General features: G+C 39.5%; 1 protein-coding gene and 2 long non-coding RNA genes across 5 annotated transcripts in view; 1 reads left to right on the top strand and 2 right to left on the bottom strand.

Moving 5' to 3' along the window:
• Positions 1-19,960, top strand: part of NCOA7 (nuclear receptor coactivator 7) — a 144,825-nt gene that overhangs the window by 69,984 nt on the left and 54,881 nt on the right. Inside the window, exons 4-6 of one of the 2 annotated variants that reach the window (XM_060167530.1) lie at positions 12,212-12,291; positions 15,667-15,774; positions 19,723-19,836. In XM_060167530.1, the coding sequence (XP_060023513.1) occupies positions 12,212-12,291; positions 15,667-15,774; positions 19,723-19,836 (302 nt within the window). Of the gene's footprint in view, positions 1-12,211; positions 12,292-15,666; positions 15,775-19,722; positions 19,837-19,960 lie in introns of those variants that run through there. The other variant, XM_060167531.1, reaches the window with a different exon arrangement.
• On the bottom strand, positions 3,143-9,859 carry LOC132530363 (uncharacterized). The gene is made up of 2 exons (XR_009543777.1): positions 9,459-9,859; positions 3,143-3,484 (listed from the first exon to the last, which is right to left on the bottom strand). It is a non-coding gene; the product is annotated as an uncharacterized LOC132530363 (long non-coding RNA).
• The window catches only part of LOC132530361 (uncharacterized), a 74,221-nt gene continuing 66,411 nt past the window's right edge, over positions 12,151-19,960 (bottom strand). For both annotated transcript variants that reach the window (XR_009543775.1, XR_009543776.1), the window contains 2 exons: positions 14,930-15,014; positions 12,151-12,289 (listed from right to left, as the gene is read on the bottom strand). This is a non-coding gene — a long non-coding RNA (uncharacterized LOC132530361). The remainder of the gene's footprint in view (positions 12,290-14,929; positions 15,015-19,960) is intronic.

The raw sequence follows: 19,960 nt of genomic DNA, 5'->3' as shown, positions 1-19,960 counted from the left end.
CTCGCCACAGCTAGAGAAAGCCCGCGCACAGCAACAAAGACCCAACACAGCCAAAAATAAATAAATAAATAAATAAAAAGTTAATGGATGATAAATGATAACTTATAGAAAAACAGACTGAAAGGATCTACAACAATATGTTGATTATTGTTTTCTCTGGGTACAGAAATTGCAAAGGAGTTTTGTTCTCTTTATGTTCTTGCACATTACACAGTTTAAATTTATTTTTAATATTAATCAGAAAATTATAGAGAACTGAATAATGTAATAGAGCAAACCCAAGGGCTTTAGAAAAAGAACATTAGACAAAAGCAAAGTTCTATCATCAATATAAAAGAAAGTGATTACTTTCTGTAGGTATCTATTTCCACATCTGTAACGTTACCTACCTGATTTCAGGAAGCATATTTAGACAAAATAATGTTTTTTACTTATTAAATTAGATTTATCTGTGCCTCATGTAAGCCTTGGGTAGTAATTCATTACTCTCTCCTACCACTTCGGAGAACACTACAGCTAAGATACTGATAAAAGATGTTATGGAAAGACTGAGTCACTAGAATTGCCTTGTAACAAAATGGTGCCAATTCCAAAAGTGTTTTGTTTTTGAGAGGGGAAGTAGGAGAGAGGAAGTGGACTAATTACATCGAGGCAGATGGCATCAGATAAATCTAGATCTAGCACCTATTGTAGCACGGGGCACACGGTAAGCATCCATGCAAAAGCTTCTAACATAAGTGAACTCAGCCCTTCTATGCTTGCACTTGTATTTACTGATATATAGGGCTCCTTATTCACTTATTCTATTTATTTATATAAACCCTTAAGGAATTGTTTGATAACAATATATTTTTATAATTTTATATTTTAACAATGTTAATATATTTTTCAAAATTAGCTATTAAGTTATAGTTAAGTTTGACACAAGTAGTAGGAATGTTTACATATGTTTCAAAAGATGTTTGGTCCATATTACAATATCAAAATATATTAAGTTGCATGAATTATATCTCAAAATTCTCTTACATTAAAGGAATACATTATTCCTTAATCTTAGAATAGTACACATCTTTGCTTCTATGGAAGTGGACATAGGAATGGGAATTTTACGATTGTGGATGTCTCAGTGGGAAATTCTTTAACTGAAACACAGATATATAGATGTAAGACCTGAAAGAGATAGAGAAATTTTATAAATACAGGAGGCAAGCCTAAATTGGAACTAAATATATCACTATGTTTTTGTAGTGTTTTAATATAAAAGGTTAATACTAAGAATCCTGGGTAGTAAAGTAGTTATTGTAAGAGAATTGGGAGGTTATTTTAACAAACAGAAAGCACTTAGGTAAGAGTTTGGTCAGTTTTGTGGTTATTGCAATAAAGATTTATTTAGAGAAAACCTCTGCAGTGTAAGGAATGAATTTAGCTTTTCAATAATAAATCTGCAGTGTCTAAATCATTTCACATCATAGTTTTTCCTCCTGAGTCAAAAGGAACTTAACAAGAGTAAAATAAATGAAATTCTCCACTTTTCCTTTGTTAAACATTTTTGGGGTTTGCTACAGGATGAAAGTAACCAACTATTGAATTACTTCTCATGATGGCAACCCTGGCACTTTTCCTCATACAGATTACTTTTTCTTAGGGTATTTTTTTTTTTTTTTTTTTTTTTTTTTTTTGGTACGTGGGTCTCTCACTGTTGTGGCCTCTGCCGTTGCGGAGCACAGGCTCCGGACGCGCAGGCTCAGCGGCCATGGCTCACGGTACCAACTGCTCCGCGGCATGTGGGATCCTCCCGGACCGGGGCACGAACCCGTGTCCCCTGCACCGGCAGGCGGACTCTCAACCACTGCGCCACCAGGGAAGCCCTTAGGGTATTTTTTAACCACATGTGTGAAGATTTCCTATCTGTTGCTTATCTTTGTTTCACTTAGCAAGTTCAGAAAGCCAAAGATGTGCTATTCTGATAAATTAATTCCTAAACATAAGAGTAGGTCAAATCACAAACATACAATAGCATGACTCTTCTGTTCAAAAGTAATGATCATTCTAGTGCTTTAGAGCTCAAATTAAAGGATTAAAATGGACTTTGGGGCTTCCCTGGTGGCGCAGTGGTTGAGGGTCCGCCTGCCGATGCAGGGGATGCGGGTTCGTGCCCCGGTCCGGGAGGATCCCACATGCCGTGGAGCGGCTGGGCCCGTGAGCCATGGCCGCTGAGCCTGCGTGTCCGGAGCCTGTGCTCCGCAACGGGAGAGGCCGCAACAGTGAGAGGCCCGCGTACCGCAAAAAACAAAAACAAAAACAAACAAACAAAAAAATGGACTTTGATGTGGAAAGAGGATATTAAGAACCTTATTCATATATTTTTTTAATCAAGCAGTGTATAAAGACTTCAGGGACTTGGGTATAAAATAAATCGAAATTATTAGGATGGAAATAATTAGGCTTGTGCTTCTTGGGGCCATCAAGGAAGTCAGACTAATGTTTAAAGTGAAGTCATACCATGAAAGCCTAGGTGGTGAACAGGTCCAATCTGACAAGTGCCCCCAGAATGCAAAGGATCATCCCAGAAAGAATGCAAGCGTTAAGAGAGAAGATGACAGATGTGGGAGGCGTAAGTGAAGGACCTAGGAATCAATGGTGTTCTTGGTGAGGAGGTCAGAACAATGGGAATAGAAGCAGTAATGAGACATAGTGTAAGATAAGAAGAATGCTTTCATGAGCTGAAACTCGTACCTGACTTCTAAAATCAGAACAGCTCATCATATTTAAGCAAAATTAAGGGGAAAACTCTGCACTTAAATGTGGCAAATGTTTACAGGTTATGGATAAATGGTAAAAACAAACAAAAAAACAAACAGGCAAAAAAAAAAAAAACCACAAAAAACTTAACAAAATGTTCCCTACAAAGGAGCAGAGAAGAGAGGCACAGACTTCTCCACAGCAGTGAACACCAGGGGAATTAAATCTCCTTCAGAATTGTGAAGTAAAAGTTGTTTTTCAGACTCAAAGACAACAGGACATCCTCAGACATACTAAAGTTTTAGGAAACATACCTTTTGTATCATACCTTTCTTAAAATAAAGTTACTGAGAGGGAGTGATGTTTTTTTCTGAGACACATGTCAAAATGTCCTCAAGAATGAAAAAGTCATTTATTTATTTATTTATTATTTTTGGCTGTGTTGGGTCTTCTTGCTGCGTGCGGCCTTTCTCTAGTTGTGGTCAGCAGGGGCTACTCTTCGTTGCGGTGCAAGGGCTTCTCATTGCAGTGGCTTCTCTTGTGGATTGCAGCTCTAGGTGCGTGGGCTTCAGTAGTTGCAGCATGTGGGCTCAGTAGTTGCGACATGTGGGCCCTAGAGTGCGCGGACTTCAGTAGTTGTGGCGCACGGGCTTAGTTGCTCCAAGGCATGTAGGATCTTCCCGGACCAGGGATGGAACCCATGTCCCCTGCATTGGCAAGCTCATTCTTAACCAGGGAAGTCCTTAAAAAGTCATTTTATAAAAGAATTGGTGGTCAGCATTGCAACTAATAAAACATAAAATTAAAAATACATAATAATGATTGTAAACATGACTATAAGTAGGAATATAAAAAGGCATCATAATTCTTTTTTCCAGCTTTACTGAGATATAATTGACATAAAATTGTGTAAGGTTAATGTATACAATGTGTTAATTTGATACATAGATATATTGCAAAATGATTACCACCCTAGCATTCACTAACACCTTCATCTGGTCACATAATTACCATTTCTTTTATGTGGTAAGAACATTTAAGAGGTGCTCTCTTAACAACTTTTAAGTATAGCATACAGTATTTAACTATGATCACCATGCTGTTCATTAGATCCTCAGAACCTATTCATCTTATCGCTGGATGTTTGTACTCTGATCAACGTCTCCCCATTCCCACACCCCCCAGGCCCTGCTAACTGGCTGGGTTTCGCTCAAGGGAACCTCTTTCCTTTTCCTCACAGCTCCAGCCCTCCCATTAACACAGTATATTGTAATCCATTCTAGTCACTAAGTGAAGCAGCTGTGTTTGACAGAACCTGCTGTATTTGTTCCAGCTGAAAGTCTAGTCCTCTTATGACCATAGTGGTCTGCATCTTGCAAATCTTGTTTCCTGCTCAGTCCGTCGTGTGATGTCACATTTGTATTATGAGAAATCTCACTTTTAGAGAAACACTCGAATGTGGTTGGGGCCAAGGGAAGGACAACAGATTAGACTAAATAGGGTTAGTGATTTTGAAAAATCAAATTAGAAGTGAACTGCGGAGAGTGCAAGGGAAAAACACTGATAGGAGGAATGTGGTCGGATCTTTTTGAAAGGCAGTTTGGCCATTTTTATCAAGAGCTTTACTTTTGCACACCCTTTTCCCCAACAATTCTGTTTGCAGAAGCTTACCCTAAGAAAATGATCATGAGCATAGTGGATTTGACCACAGTGACTATCATTGCATGTTTAAAATAGTGGAAAAATTAAAATAACATAAATAACTTTAAATGGAATACTATGTGCCATTTTTTTGTTTTCAATATGTTTTTTTAACATAATTATTTACTTATTAATATTTATTTATTTGGCTGCATCGAATCTTAGTTGCGGCATGCGGGCTCTCTAGTTGTGGCACGCGGGCTCCAGAGTGAGCAGGCTTAGTTGCTACATGGCATGTGGGATCTTAGTTCCCCAAGGAGGGATCAAAAGCGCATCCCCTGCATTGAAAGGCAGATTCTTAACCACTGGACCACCAGGGAATTCCCACCATTTTTTAATGATGAAGAAAAACAGTTAATGCCGTGGGAAATTTTCACAAAATATTGTTACAGTAGAAAAGCAGGTTGACAATAGTGTATAGACTACAATTCCATCTTTGTGTAAAAGAAGGAGAGCTGTTGGAAGTATATTTACCAGAATGCAAACATTGTTTCTCTCTGAATGGGGGTAAAATGGGTGATTGGTATTTTCTTCTTTCATTCAACTGTATTTTAACTGTATTTCTGTATTTAACTGTATTTCTCTTTCAAAAATAATTTTGGATAGTCTTAATGTATTTAGCTTCTAGTCTTATATATTTATGCCTGGTTAACAGTTTGACATGTTTCCCTTCTCCAAAATGTTTTTTAATTTTTGACCTAAATCGCGTATAATTTAAAAATTAATTTGAAGAGAAAGTGAAATATTCACAAGAATGATGTTTCCTATTTAGGAACATTATATGCACCACCCTGTATTCAAGCTTCCATTTATATACTTCAGAGAACCTTTAAAACTTTTTTTATATATCTTTTGCCATTATCTTGCTGTATTTATTCTTAGATATTTTCTAGTTTGATACCATTATGCTGGAACTTTTCCAAATAGTTTTTATCACAAGTATAAAAGATTGCTACATCTGGTCACCTTACTGAACAATTTTATGATTTCTGGATGTTTTTATGATGTTGGCTTTTGAGGTAGATAATTAATTCATCTGCTAATAATCAAATTTTCATTTCTTTCTTTTCAGTATTTAAAACTTTTTTATGACTAGAGATTCCAGAACAAAGTTGAGTATAAACTATGATAGTAAGAATTCCTGTATCTGTTTTGGTTAGTGTTTTACTTTTTATATTTGCTTTTGGTTTCTGCTATAAGAATTCATCTGTTTACTCAGGCCTGCTTTAGGAGGGTTTAGAATAGTGCTTATTAATTCTAGAGACCATTGGGGAACAAGTGGGCACATGGAGTCCATTCTGCACACATGTTGCCTTTCAGGGCTCTAAAAGGTGGCCTCCAATAAAGGGCAGGGGTTCCCTCTTCCTCCTCGGGATTTCCAAGCTGTCTCCTTATGTTTGAAGTGTTTCTGCTTTCATCTCCACTGCAGAGTTTATTTTTATGACCTTGAGCCGTTTAGCCTTGCCTCACATTAGGTTAGCCTCTTTGTTGTAATTTAGTGGACTGGGAGATACTATGCCCAGAAGCCTTAAAAGCTTTGCTGGAAGTGCTCTCAGGCACTTGTCTTCATAGAAAAACAGGAGTAAAAAGAATGGGTGGAGCTTGTGCAGTGCCTGTGGGTATCCCTCCCACTGCATACCCTGGAACCTTCTGTAAGGCTGGGGTGGCGGCCTCACTAGTGTGTTAGTTCAGGCTACATTTAGGTAACTAACCAGGCACTGCAGTCCTGGAAGTGATGTCATGAAGTCATTTAGTTTTCATTCTTATGGGGAAATTGCTTTTGATATACAACCTTTAGGGTTTCATTGCTTTTTCAGAAGCACATTTCTCATTAATATCAAAGAGTAACTAAACATTCTTCATCATGTTAAGAAAATTCACTCCTATTCTTAGTTTTCTAACAGTTGGATTTTTAAAAATTTTATTCTTTTTAAAAATATAATAATGGCTGTTTAATTTCATCAGATGATTTTTGACATGTATCAGAGTGATCAGATATGTTTTTTTTCCTTTAAGCAGTTTATAATCATCTATCACATTAATGCTATATCACTCCTGTATTTCTGGAATGAAACCTTTTGCTTATGGTATAATTCTTTTAACACCCTGCTCTGTTCAAATTGCTGTTTACTTATGTTGACTGCAGTATTATTAATTACATTTGTTAAACACTTACTTTGTGCCAGGCTCTGAGAGAAACACTGTGCCCATTATCTCATTTAATCTTTTGAACAACATTGTGAGATCTCCATTTTACAGATAAGGAAACGGAGGCACAAAGATTTCAAGTGACTTGTTTAACATTGCACAGCTATGAGGGTTGTTCGGTGAATCCAGCTTGTTTTGACCCCAAAACCAAATAATAATCAGAAAAATGTTGGGTGACATAAGGGAAATGGCACATGACCTGACTTTGATTAATATCATCAGATTGCCATAACCAAATACATCTGTTCCCAGTTTAGGGCTATGTCTGTCATTGGAAACAGATTTTCCTGTTTACAAAGCAGGGTACCCTTTTCTTAGATCTAGAGAGACATAGACAATTGTTGCTCTCTGAATCCACATCTTTTGGATGCCATGGAAACTGTCCTTCCTCTTCAGACAAGTGTGTAGTGGGTCCTGTGCTTTCAGCTTCATGTACCTATTCAGATGGTCTTATGATAGAGCTGGAAGGAAGGGAGAGAACCGATTGTTCAAGAGGAGTAAGGGAAGAAGGGGCACACACACCCGGTTGATGTAAGGCCAGAGAAAAATTGGTTCTGATATAATTTGAAAACCTGATAATTTTCAACATTCTGTTTGTGCTTGTTCAGATAGTTGATAATAAAAAAAACAAAGCTACACACTGACTTTTCTATCCTTCCTCTATCTATGTAGAGCTTATGGAATCAAGATCCAGGGAATTCACAGGTATCTTTGTTTCTGTTTTCATGTACAATAATGGATAATAATGTCCACTGTCCTGACTTCACTCAGTCCCCAGGGGTCTGTGCCAGGAGCCAGATGCTCTGGTTTCAGTGACATTGATATTGTCTCATTCTTGCTGGAATTTTTCCAGAACTGAAACATATAACCAGAGCTGCATTCCTGAACACCTCCACGCACCTTCCCCTATCCCCCTTCTCCCCGGCACACTCACATTCACACCTGAGATCACTACTTGAATCCTCAAAAATCCCCTCTTTGGATCTGAACCTCTTATCTTTTCCCATAAACCTGTTCTCCACCTGTGGTAGGCAGAATAATGCCCTCATGCCCTCCCACCCTCCCCAAAAGGGATCCGTATCCTAATTTCCAAAACCCGTCAGGTTACACAGCAAAGGCGGATTAAGGTTGTAGATGGAATTAAGGTTGCTAATCAGCTGACCTGAAGGAGGTGCGCATCCTGGATTATCCAGGTGCCCAGTATAAACATGAGGATTCTGAAAAGTGAAAGAGGGTGGCAGAAGAGAGCTAGAGAAACGGCAGCATGAGAGCACACGGCTTGGTGTTGCTGGCTTTGCAGATGGAGGGAGGGACCTTGAGTTGAGGAACGTGGGCTACTTCTGAGGTGAACAGGCCAGGAAACCGGTCTTCCCCTATAGCCTCCGGAAAGCCTGCTGACGCCGTGAATTTTGCCCGGTGAGACCCATGTCAGACTTGGAACGTACAGAACTGTAAGATAGTACGTTTGTGTCTGTTTTTTATTTGGAGCCACGAGATTTGTGGTAACGTCTTACAGTAGCAATAGGAAGCTAACACGTCATGTCATTCTCCTAACCCCGTCTCGGTGCCCCTCACCTACCACTCCTCGAGCTCTTGCTGCCCTGCTTGCGTGTCCTAACCCCATGGGTGGCTATGACAGCAGGGGATTGGCTGATTTCTTGCGTGGTCTGTCACCCTGATGTTGAGACCCACCCCTGGGGGAACCCTTACTGCTGCTGCTTGTTGCTTTTTTCAGTATTCACTTTATTAAAACCTGACCTTTGCCACAATAACTCTTCCAAATGTCACAACCCCTTAAAGCCCCAGTCCTGTCTTCACCTCCTTACATTTTAGCAAATAACTTTACTGATAGGGCTAACACCATCTGTCTTGAGATCCCTCCACTTTCATCTCAGGATCTCTGTGACCTCCCAGTCACCTGTTTCCAGGTTTCCATCTCTCATCCTCAGGGAAACATTTGACAGCGTCAGTACAACTTTCCTTTAACTTTTTTCCACACCTTTGTGACATTACACTCATTTTCCTATCTTTTCAATCCTCCCCACCTGCCAATCAGCCACACTTCTTTTCGGCCCCCGCCCCCCAAATCTAAGCCTTCCTTAGGTTCTGTTCTCAAACCTCAGATATTCTCTTGGCAGTTGTAAGCTCCACGACTTCACAGATCACCTAGTGAAAGGATTCCTTTACATCCGACTTTATGCCTTTTCAGGCCCTGGACATTCTCCTGAACATCACCTTCTTTTAGCCCCAACACATGGAGAGAGAAGAGTCTTTCTGTAAACATATCTAGCACCTCCTCAGATGCAGGAGGCAAGAGCCTTGTTTTCTGGACACCCCGGCCCTTCTGTGGGCTGGGAAGGGAGGAAGAAGCAGGGCTGTGGGCAGGGCACCAGGTCCACCTGAGGTCAACACAGGTTCTCCCCGTTCCCCATTTCGGCCCCTCCAGGATTTATGAGAAACGAGACAGGTTAGGCAAAAGGGCTTATGTTTCATTCTTCTAGGGTTTTGGTCAGTTTTGTCCCAGTTACATTCTTACTGGGTGGGAAAACTGGCTCTGAAACTTTTCAGAGGGGGGGCGAATAGGAGGTATAGTGGCTTTGTTCTGAGTGGCTTCTGAGGATCACCTGGCCAATTTTCTCCTCTGGCAGTAGATACTTTTACATCATTTGCTTCAGGTTTTTGTAAGCAGGGGGAGTTTCTGAATTTGGATAGGTGCAAAGGGCCTGAGGAGGCCTAAAGCTTCAAGTAGAGGTGTCAGGTGTCATTGAGAGAGAATTCCGCCCTTGTGGATGGCCATGAGTCCTCACCTGAAGTGCTGGAGGTGGAGTCCGCTCCTGAAGCACAGCAAAGGAGCTCTTTCCAAGGAGGCTTGGGTCTATTCCCCGCTCTCTGCAGTGCCTTGTGGACCACGTGCTGCAGAATCCATCTAGATAAGGTATCCAGGACCTCGCTTATTGAGACAAGCAGCCGGCCATCTTGAAAACTGACTGCAAGAAAATATTTAGGAAGTAATATGAAGCCTTTCCTTGGGCGTTACTGATATGAAGACATTTGGGTCCTTAGAATGTGCCGGTTACTCCTCTGCTTTCTGTATTCAGTCAGCTGTAAAACGTAGTGTTCGGTTGTGGCTTTGATTGGTTCCGATGATTTTCCTGGTGTGATGCTCTATGAGTGAGAATGTTGCCCACCATCAAACTTGTCAGGCTCGTTGATCTATATGGGAAAGTTCATGCGAGCATATATAACGGATATCATATTAAAACACAGGATGCTCAAAGATGGGTACATTACGGTCTTTACCTCAAGGATTTCAAAATCTTAGACTCTGGCGGGTTTTTGTTTTCTTTTAATACTACTACTGTGATTGCCATTTTTCTGGCCTACCCACTCGTGCCAAAGGAAAGTAAGTTTTGTACTAATTCAGGTGCACATTGTTAAGTGTATCCTGAACGGTTCAGCCAGCACCTGTCTTTCTTTGGCAGCTGAACAGTATGGAAACTCTCATGATTTGGTGGCTTACAACAGTGCCCGCATTGGGACCAGAGATGACTATGCACAGCCTATGGAAGGGGATGGGCTGTAGCTGCCACGGATGGGAAACAGCAGCTTAGGTTCTAGAAATACGAAGCACCTACAGAAGGACATGAAGAGACTGTGCTGAAAGCACGAGGAACTAAAGGGACAGCTGTTTATGGTGACAAAGAGAAGGGCAGGAGTGTGGGACAGAGAGTGGAGCTGAGATATTAACAAGAATGAGCACCAGGTAGATGACAGGAGTTGTAAAATACTGTGATTGGGTTTTTCAGTAGGCTGTGTGGAATCTCCTGATCTGCAGAATTTGGAGATCTGAAAACCACAGTCAGTACAGCCTCATCTTCCTGAAGTAATTTAGATGGGGTCACCTGACAGAAGGGAGGTCATTTTTTACAGCACAGGGATTTTTCAGGGTGTCTCTGGTTCTACAAATGACTAGAAAAGGATACTAATAGCAGCATCTTTTATTTTTTTCTTGGTTCTTAATTTAAAATAATGTAAAAGAAATACTTAAACGTCAGTAAATCCCATGTGAATGAACTGTTTTCATATTTCTGTGTTACCTTCCAGCTCTCGTCCAGTTTACCCACATTTGTTGTGTAGTTGAAATGATATTGTTGGTTTGCATGTGGGTGTGGGGAGTTGTAGGACCTCAGATGTAGAGGGATGCATTAATCACACTTCAGAGTGCGTGGCTGGTCATCACTGGTCAGAGCTGGGCCCTTCGTTATTTATTCACGAGTTCCTTTTTATCCTCATTCCCCACTCCCGTTTCTCTCCCCACTCCACTCCATTCTATTGTGTCCAATGTGTATAGGCTATTTTCTGGATGTGGCCTTGAAAAATGTGTGTAGTTGTTTTTTGGACAGCTTTTTAAAATATACATAATGATACCATTCTGTACATCTCATTCTGTTTCTCTCGATGTAAACTTGTTGCAGTGTATACTTGGGCTTGTTATGCTCTGGGATTCTAGGCAGTAATTAGATATATTTTGCTGACCCTCCTGTTCGCCGCTGCCGCAGATACTGTTGTTCTGTATACCCTCCAGCATGTTACTTCATGATATCTCCTGGGAGAGGATGTATATCTGTGGGTTAGTTTGCTGACTCATATGGGCTACGTATGCTTAATTTGCTGGGATGGCTGTACCAGTTTACGTCACTAGTAGCAGTTCACATCTTTGCCAACACTAGAATTATCCAGCTTTCTGATTTTTGCCACGTTAATAGATGTAAAATGATGCTGCGTCTTAATTTGCATTTTTCTGATCTCATACAAGTTAGAGCATCTTTTCATAGTTAATTCAATTTGGTACTTTTTGTCACTTAATTTGTATCCATTGTTATATGTCTCTCTGGTTTTCAGTGTCTGGGTTGATACATTTAATCATAACAATTAGGTTGAATCATATGTAGCTGCCAAACTATCAGGTTGACCAGTTTGACCCTTAAAAATAGCAAACTCTGTGGTCCAACTTAATATGTTGTTGAACATATAGGTCTTTACAAGTTTTCATTATTATAAATAATACTGCAGTACCATATGCTGTGCATAGCATTTTTCTTCTTTTGAATTTTTCCTTAGGATAAATAAGGGAAAGATTACTGAGTCAAAGAATGAACATTTTTATAGCTATTGTTACATATTGACAAATCACCTTCTGAAAGGGCTGTACTGATTTACATTATACATCATTGTACATCATTTATATCATGACTGTACTAGTTTTACTTTAACTTCGTCTTTATACATTATCATTTAAACGAATACTTGAATAACTATAAAGCGTAACCTCATTGTTATTTGTACTATTTGATCACAGTTAACATTAATCATTTATTCAAGTATACATGGATGAACAATATGTTTTTATGAGTTTGGTCTATTTGTACCTTTAGTCCACTTTTCTTTTAATCTTTTTTTTTCAAAGTCAATTCGAAAGTGGGTTTTAATATACTGTAGATTACCCTATCCTCAATTTCTGAAAATGAAATCGTTCACTTATAAACATTTTATTCTCCAGATGACAATCAAAACAAAACACATGATAAAAAAGAAAAGAAGATGGTGGTTCAGAAGCCCCAGGGTACTATGGAATACACTGTAAGTATAAACAGGTAGAATGAAAGTTTGTTAATACCACTAGATTTACATAATGTTTCTCCCTGACACATCCTTCCCCTTAGTCATTTCTCTTCCTTCCTTATTTTTTCCCTGGGTATACCTGTTACTTGAATTACCGTTTGCTATGCCAAGGACGACCAATTTTAGGTCTCCATCCCAGACATGCTTTCTGAGTTCCCAAACCAAAGATTCAGCTGTCTACTCAGACATTAACTTAGACCTCCGTGCTTGGTCTTTGTTCAAGAAGCAGTGGCTCCATCATCCGTACATTTCTACAAACCAGAACCTTAGCCTTAACATCTTCTTCCCATTACTCTCCATGTTCGATCTTCCTTTCCGTGACCATCCAGCAAGTCTAGGCCAGATCCCTTCATTTTTCTCTCTCATGGAATCTTTACATAGTTTATCTCCGTTTAACACTATTGATTCACTCGTGTGATTGTTATATCTAGATTGTGCCTTAATTCATATACCCACAGAGAGAGACTAGATTCCTCTTTGGTCAGCACTCTGTTTCTGGTGCTTGCAGGGTATAGGCCTCCATATGGTTGAATCAGCACATGAATAATGCAGTGTATGTGTCCGTTACTGCACTTCCACGTTAGCGTGCTCATCTCTCTCATTGCGCCATGAGCTCCTGGAGCCCAGGAGCTGTGTCTACTTATCCTAGGCCTGGCGTAAAGTGGGCACTCAGTTATAGATCTGTTTTAATTCACTTTGAACCAGCATTGCTGAAGAGTGATCTCTGACTTCTAGAAAGAAATTAAGTGCTGTTGCCATTGCCCCTGTGTTTTCCTCATGTGTATTTCTTTTCTACTCATTATCTGTGTGCCGTGCCAGGCTCTATATAAGGCAAGCAGCAAGGCCTGTCCCTCCCTACCGTTTCTTCTGGAATGGTGAATCCTCTCCAAGCTTCTGTAGCATCACACTGAAGAGCCCTGGCACCCGAACATCCCTAGGCATCTTTCTGTGGTTTATAGGCTTGATCCTTTCCAGAAAGGATTTGGGGGTGATTATATATCTCACATTACCGCTGTCTGCAATATATTGTTGATCCCCATAACACCTAGCACAGTTCCTTACCTCCTAGAAGATACTGAGGAAGTGTTGGATTATTTATCATGAATAACAATATTAATTCTAAAGCCACGTGTGTAGCCTACAGTGTGATTCACGAGCCCCTCCAAGGAAATGAGAAGTATCTTTGCTAGGAGATGCTTCACATAGCACGTACTAAAAATACTGCAGTGAGAGTAAAAAAAATCAACCCCAAATTAATTCATATAAACAGGTGATCAAATTAGTAACTCAGATCTATCCACCTGACTGATTTATGTTATGGAGATTAGTTTTAGTTGGCAAGTTACTCTGTGTACTTGTCGTCGGAAATAAAAGGGGATCCATAACTTCGTGTTTAGAGAACCGTGACCGGAACCCCTTACCCGATTGCTTACATTGCTCTAGAGCTGTGGATGTTCAAGCATTCTGTTTAGTTTCAAACATGTATTGATACCAGTATCCCTCCCAGGGTCTGTAACTTGGTTCCATATGTATGTCTTATCCTTGTGTAATAACGGCAGATTGTTAAAATTTTTCTCCTTTCCTGAAACCCCTATACATAGTATCTTCAAGTGTTCGTGTAAAAGTATGAAGCCAATTTATTGATCACTTGCCATGAAGTAAGTGCTCTTGAATTAGAAATTACAATTACGTATCTCAATTTGGATGAAGAAACTGAGGTACAGAGAAGTTAAACAAATGACCCAAAGTCACACAGCTGGCAAGTGGCAGATTTGGAATTCAGGTCCAGCAGTCTGGCTCTGGTCTGTATAATCAATCTGTGTCTTATACTGACGCTAAACCCTGAAACCCCCCAGATTTGAATATGTTATGTAAATGTATAATATTTGAAAAAAATGTATTTTAAAAAAGTTTTTTCACTTTAGTACAGGTGATTTTGCTCAGGGTAAGGTAGGGGCATAGGTTAAGTTCTCGATGATTTTTTAAAAATATACGTATTTATGTCTTGTTCTAGAAATACGTTGAGGTAATTTTAATGCAGTCTGTAACTATGAACTTGCTTAGCCTGAGACAGTTCATCTAGTTGGTGGGGTTTTTTTTTGTTTTTCTTTGCGGTACGCGGGCCTCTCACTGTTGTGGCCTCTCCCGTTGCGGAGCACAGGCTCCGGACGCGCAGGCTCAGCGGCCGTGGCTCACGGGCCCAGCCGCTCCGCGGCATGTGGGATCTTCCCGGACCGGGGCACGAACCCGTGTCCCCTGCATCGGCAGGCGGACTCTCAACCACTGCGCCACCAGGGAAGCCCTAGTTGGTGGGTTTTTGACACTTAAGGGCAGTGAGTGGTAAGTTGAATTCTACATGTGTACCTTTGCACCTGTCCACAACCTCCTGCAGCCACCTATAATTTCCACCTATAATTTCCACCTATAATTCAAGGCTCCCCTGGTGGAGCCAGTTCTGCTTACAGGGTCAGCCACCAGTGTTGACCCAGGGCTATAGTTGGGAACTTCTCAGTGACATTCACCAGAATGACCTCCCGCTAACAAGTTCCATCCAGTGACCCTGGACAGGGAGTCTGTCCTGGGATATTGACCTTACCAGAGGCAGCAGACTTCTTTTTGGGTGGAGCTTTTTCACTGAAGTTTCACATATTCTTACTGCCCTTTTTATTCCTGTTCCCCTTCTATTAGAGAAGGAAAGAAACATGTACACCTGAGACATATCACAAGTTTTATAGATTTAGAGAATAACGCTAATTTGGCTGACCATGGGAAATTGTCATTTTTAATGTCAGTGAACAATTTTTGTAGCTAATCCGAAGTTCTTTTAGATTTCCCTGCCTTTCACTTTTTTCATTCATCAAATATTTAAGTGCCTTCTATGTGTCAGGCACTGTGGGGAAAAAGGCCATTAACAGGCCACAGTCCAGGAGCCTGAAGTGCAGTAAAGAAACAGGCAAATAGACAGAAAAATGCAAAGAGAAAAAGTAGTCCTATTACCCCTAGGAGTGGTATTGTCTGTAATATTTCTTTTCTTCTTAGCTTTATATTATACCTCATACACCCTCTACTCCATACACCTAAGTTGTGCCAGAATAAGTTTAGAAATCTGTTAGTGGACAGTGAAATTTGAAGATAAGGGAGTCCAGAAATGAATACTATCTAAGGCTTCTTTTAAGAATTGAGAATGTATTCTCTTTTTTCATAATACATTTGGATGTATGTGTTACATTTTTATTCACTCATATCACAAATAGATTAATGTTGACTATAAAGAGGAAGGTTTTGTTTGCTTTTTGCTTTGTGTATTGAATCTTGTTTGTTTGATTATTCTAGGCTGGAAGCCAGGACACCCTAAACTCCATAGCACTGAAATTTAACATCACTCCCAATAAACTAGTGGAACTGAATAAGCTTTTCACACATACTATTGTTCCAGGCCAGGTAATGATCTTCTTGTTGAATTTTACTTTAGAGATTTTGCATTTATTTTTGTTGCCATTTTTGATGACTCACTCTTAGTGTCACAGGATTATCATCAATGATAATGTGCATTGGTTCAGTCTTCCATTTAGATCCAAGAATTCTGAAAGCATCCTGGTACTTATGAACTGTTCAGAGATGAATGCTTTGCAAATGATTAACACAGTTGGCAAACTATCATTTGTGTTATAGATGTTTCCATCAAGAGAAGTTAAATTAATGTAACTTTTGTCCCTGTAGAATTTCATACAGATATTCTTAGAGTATTTAATTTAGAATTGCAAGTTTCAGTTTAGTCCACTCCTGGGGTCCATTGTGGTCATTGTTTTGTTTTAAATTAGACAAAATTTTTGTCATTTTGGTCTTGATTTGATACCATGACAAAAGAAGTGAATCCAGACAAAGGTGGAGACATTCAGCAGGACCATCAAGAAAAGCCTACAGACACACAAAAAGATGCTCAACATTGCTAATTATTAGAGAAATGCGGATCAAAACAGCAATGAGGTATCACCTCACACCGGTCAGAATGGCTGTCATTGAGAAGTCTACAATAATAAATGCTGGAGAGGGTGTGGAGAAAAGGGAACCCTCCTACACTGTTTGGTGGGAATGTAAATTGGTGCAGCCACTATGAAGAACAGTATGGAGGTTCCTTAAAAAACAGAGCTACTGTATAATCCAGCAGTCCTTCCCCTGGGTATATATCCAGAAAAAACAAAAACTCTAATTCAGAAAGATACATGCACCAGTGTTCATAGCAGCACTATTTACAATAGCCAAGACATGGAAACAACAACCCAAGTGCCCATACACACAGTGGAATATTACTCAGCCATAAAGAAGAATGAAATATCGCCATTTGCAGCAACATGGATGGACCTAGAGAATATTATACTTGGTGAAATAAGACAGAGGAAGACAAATACTATATCATATCACTACACATGAAATCTAAAACATAATGCAAATGAGTCTATATACAAAACAGAAATAGACTAACAGATGTAGAAAACAAACTTATGGTTACCAAAGGAGAAAGGGAAAGAGAGAGAGACAAATTAGGAGTATGGGATTAACAGATACAAACGACTATACATAAAATAGATAAGCGGCAAGGATTTACCATATAGCACAGGGAACTATATTCAATATCTCGAAATAATCTATAGTGGAATATAATCTGAAAAATATATATATAACTGAATCACTTTGCTGTACACCTGAAACTAACGCAATACTATAAATCAGTGATATTTCAATTTAAAAAAAAAAGCCACACATTTTTTCCCAGGCTTTTAGTACTTTGTTAAACTAAATGAAATTGACATGTCATATAATTTTGCCATTCTCGGTTAATCCAGCAATTTTTTAAATGCCTTCTGCATAAGATATTCTTATGTTTCTACTTGAAAACTACACTTAGCCAATAAATGTAAATGGCCCAGTCATAGGCAGATCCTTGTTGAGGCCAAGTTTCCAGTCCCATCTGTAGAACTACTTGGTTGCCATGAGCACATCCCGGTTCCATTATTGACTTACTAGACCATGTTCCTGCATCTCTACATTAGAGTGACATTTTTATTCAGGATGTATACTGCTTCTTCTAAGTATAACTTCATTCAGGCAATGGTGGTATTCTTTGCGTTTCTTTCACGGGCAGCAAATGAAACCAACAGACCATAAATTGGCCAGTTTGTACTATCATGCTTTTGGTATTTATGTCCTTGTCAAAAGGAGATATTACTATATTGCTGATACCAGGTAATTGAGGGGAAATATGAGTTAAAACTTTTTAAAAATTAATAAATTTTTATCTCTGGGAAAATTAGATTTCAGGCACTTTTATTGGGTTTCTTATAATCTGGGGTATTGCTGCATAATGTGTAACTGACCCATAGCAGTGAACCTAGGCTTACTAATTCAAGGCTGAAGACTGTAGTCACTGGGACTTAGTAAAATAATTTAGGGTGATTCCTTATTCGTTTACTAAGTGAACAGGATTAAGGTCCAGCAGCTAATAGGAGGTATAGGAACTGTTTTAATATGCCTAGTTAAGGGTAAAAATATAGAAATAGGTGCCCCAAAGCTTCATTTCCTTTGACCCTTTAGTAACTGTTTGACTTGGCTAAGTCACTTCCTTTTTTGACCCTGGTTTCCTTATCTCTGAAATATGAGGGGTTGGGCTGCATTATCTCGGATGTCCCTTCTAGCCTTTACTGTGCTGTGTAACCCTCATATAACTCAACAGTTATGTGCTGTTAGTTGTCCCAGCATCTAGCTCCACTCATGTTTTTTCTGGCAAAGATAAGGAATTGAGAAGAGTGATCCAGACTCACTTCCATGTTGAAGTAAGACGTATTCTGACTGAGCTTCCCTGTGTTCAACTGTTACTTCTGTCTACAGTGCAGTGAACTGTTTATGCATAGGAATTATCCCTTTGATTTGACATTTAGAGTGTCAGGCAATAGAATCTCACTCTATGTTGCCTAATGCCTGTCAAGAGCTTAGGTGCAAAAAAAAATATGAATGGAGAATTGTTTGGAAGAAATGACATCTGTCCGTCCCTCTAGCCTAGATACATATGATACATAAGAGCTGTAGCCTTCTGTAAATTGCTTTTATGGAACTCCAAACTTCTGACATTTTCCATTGACCCATTTTGAAATTGTAAAGAACAGTCCTCCAAACTGTTTATTGTATTTACTGTCAATGTGTCATCAAGGACAAAGAGTTCACTGTGAGACACTTTTTTTTTTAATGAGACTTCATGGGAGACACTTTTTTTTTTTAATGAGACTTCATGGGAGAATACTTATACTTCTAAGAAACTGGTTTGTTTTTATTTTATGAACATTGAATTCTGTTAACTCATGATGTCTATCTCTTTGCATTGGTTATTTGGAAACTTAGAGCCAGTTTTATGGCCCACTTCTCAATGAATGTTTGGTAATTTTGGAGCACAGTTTCAGTATAATCAGTCCTCATCTTATTTCTCCTTGATGGTGATTTTCCCACCTTTATCTTAATGTGTCTTTTGTTGTTGCCTCATTTTTTCTGGATTGAAGAGAGATTTAAAATAACTAAAGTTAAAATAGAGAGATGACTGGAAGGATGGAAAAGAGTGAATAACAGTGTTAAACAGCTGTTACATGATTTGCTCTGAATTATGTTTTATAACATTAGAGGTCACTTTAAGACTGTTTTTGATATAATGCCAGAATGTAGCCATGTCTCGTGAAAAAAGTGTTGAATAACAGAATCACAATAACATTTCGGGAGCCAGAATACTTTACAGAAGGAAGCTATTTAGTACAATTCAGGGGTTTTTATTTTATTTTATTTTTTAGATAACCTAAACAGTGATGGAAGAGAAAGTATTGATTATTGATACTATCTTGTACAGTTTATCACATAAGGACCTTACTGCGTTAGCACTCAGGGCCTGCTTAGAAAGCCTAGATGTGTCCCCTTCCTTCCTGACACAGGAATTATGTTTAGAAGCACGCCATGTGACTCTCTCCTCTCTTCCCTTGTACTGTTAGTACCTTGCCCTGGAAGGCTCTTCCCTCCCTATCCAAATCCTATGTATTGTCCAAAGCTTCACTTGGACCCACCTGTTTCATATGGCCTTTGCAGAATACTCCCCCACTTTCCTCTCCCCTCTGTGAGCTCCTGCAGTGTGTTCAGTACCCTTTGCACTGCACACATCTGCACACATTCATATTGCTGAGTATAGTTTCATGGATTAGTCTGGAAGGCCCCAAGTAGCTCATGAGTTCTGTGACAGCCAACTAGGTCTTAGTCACACACCCAGCCTGATACTGTACAGAGAGTAATTGCTCTAAACACTGCCTTGTGGTTTGCCCAATTCCTGGGACTCACCTAGCTTGTCTTCCCCATTCTCAGGTTCTTTTTGTGCCAGATGCCAACTTTCCTTCCAGTACCTTAAGGTTATCATCATCCAGTCCTGGTGCTACTGTCTCTCCTTCATCATCAGATGCAGAATATGATAAGCTGCCTGTATGTATTTCATTCATGCACTGAAGTTCATATTTCTCAGCAATGGTTTTGAGTTATTGCAGAATTCTACATGTTACTTTTCACAAGAGTTCATCTGAAACTCTCCTCCCTCGACAAAGAGGTG

Source organism: Lagenorhynchus albirostris, chromosome 12, assembly GCF_949774975.1.
Source record: "Lagenorhynchus albirostris chromosome 12, mLagAlb1.1, whole genome shotgun sequence".
In the NCBI taxonomy this organism is placed as follows: Eukaryota; Metazoa; Chordata; class Mammalia; order Artiodactyla; family Delphinidae; genus Lagenorhynchus; species Lagenorhynchus albirostris.
The sequence above is the reverse complement of the archived record's forward strand: the minus strand, read 5'-3'. Positions and strand labels throughout refer to the sequence as shown.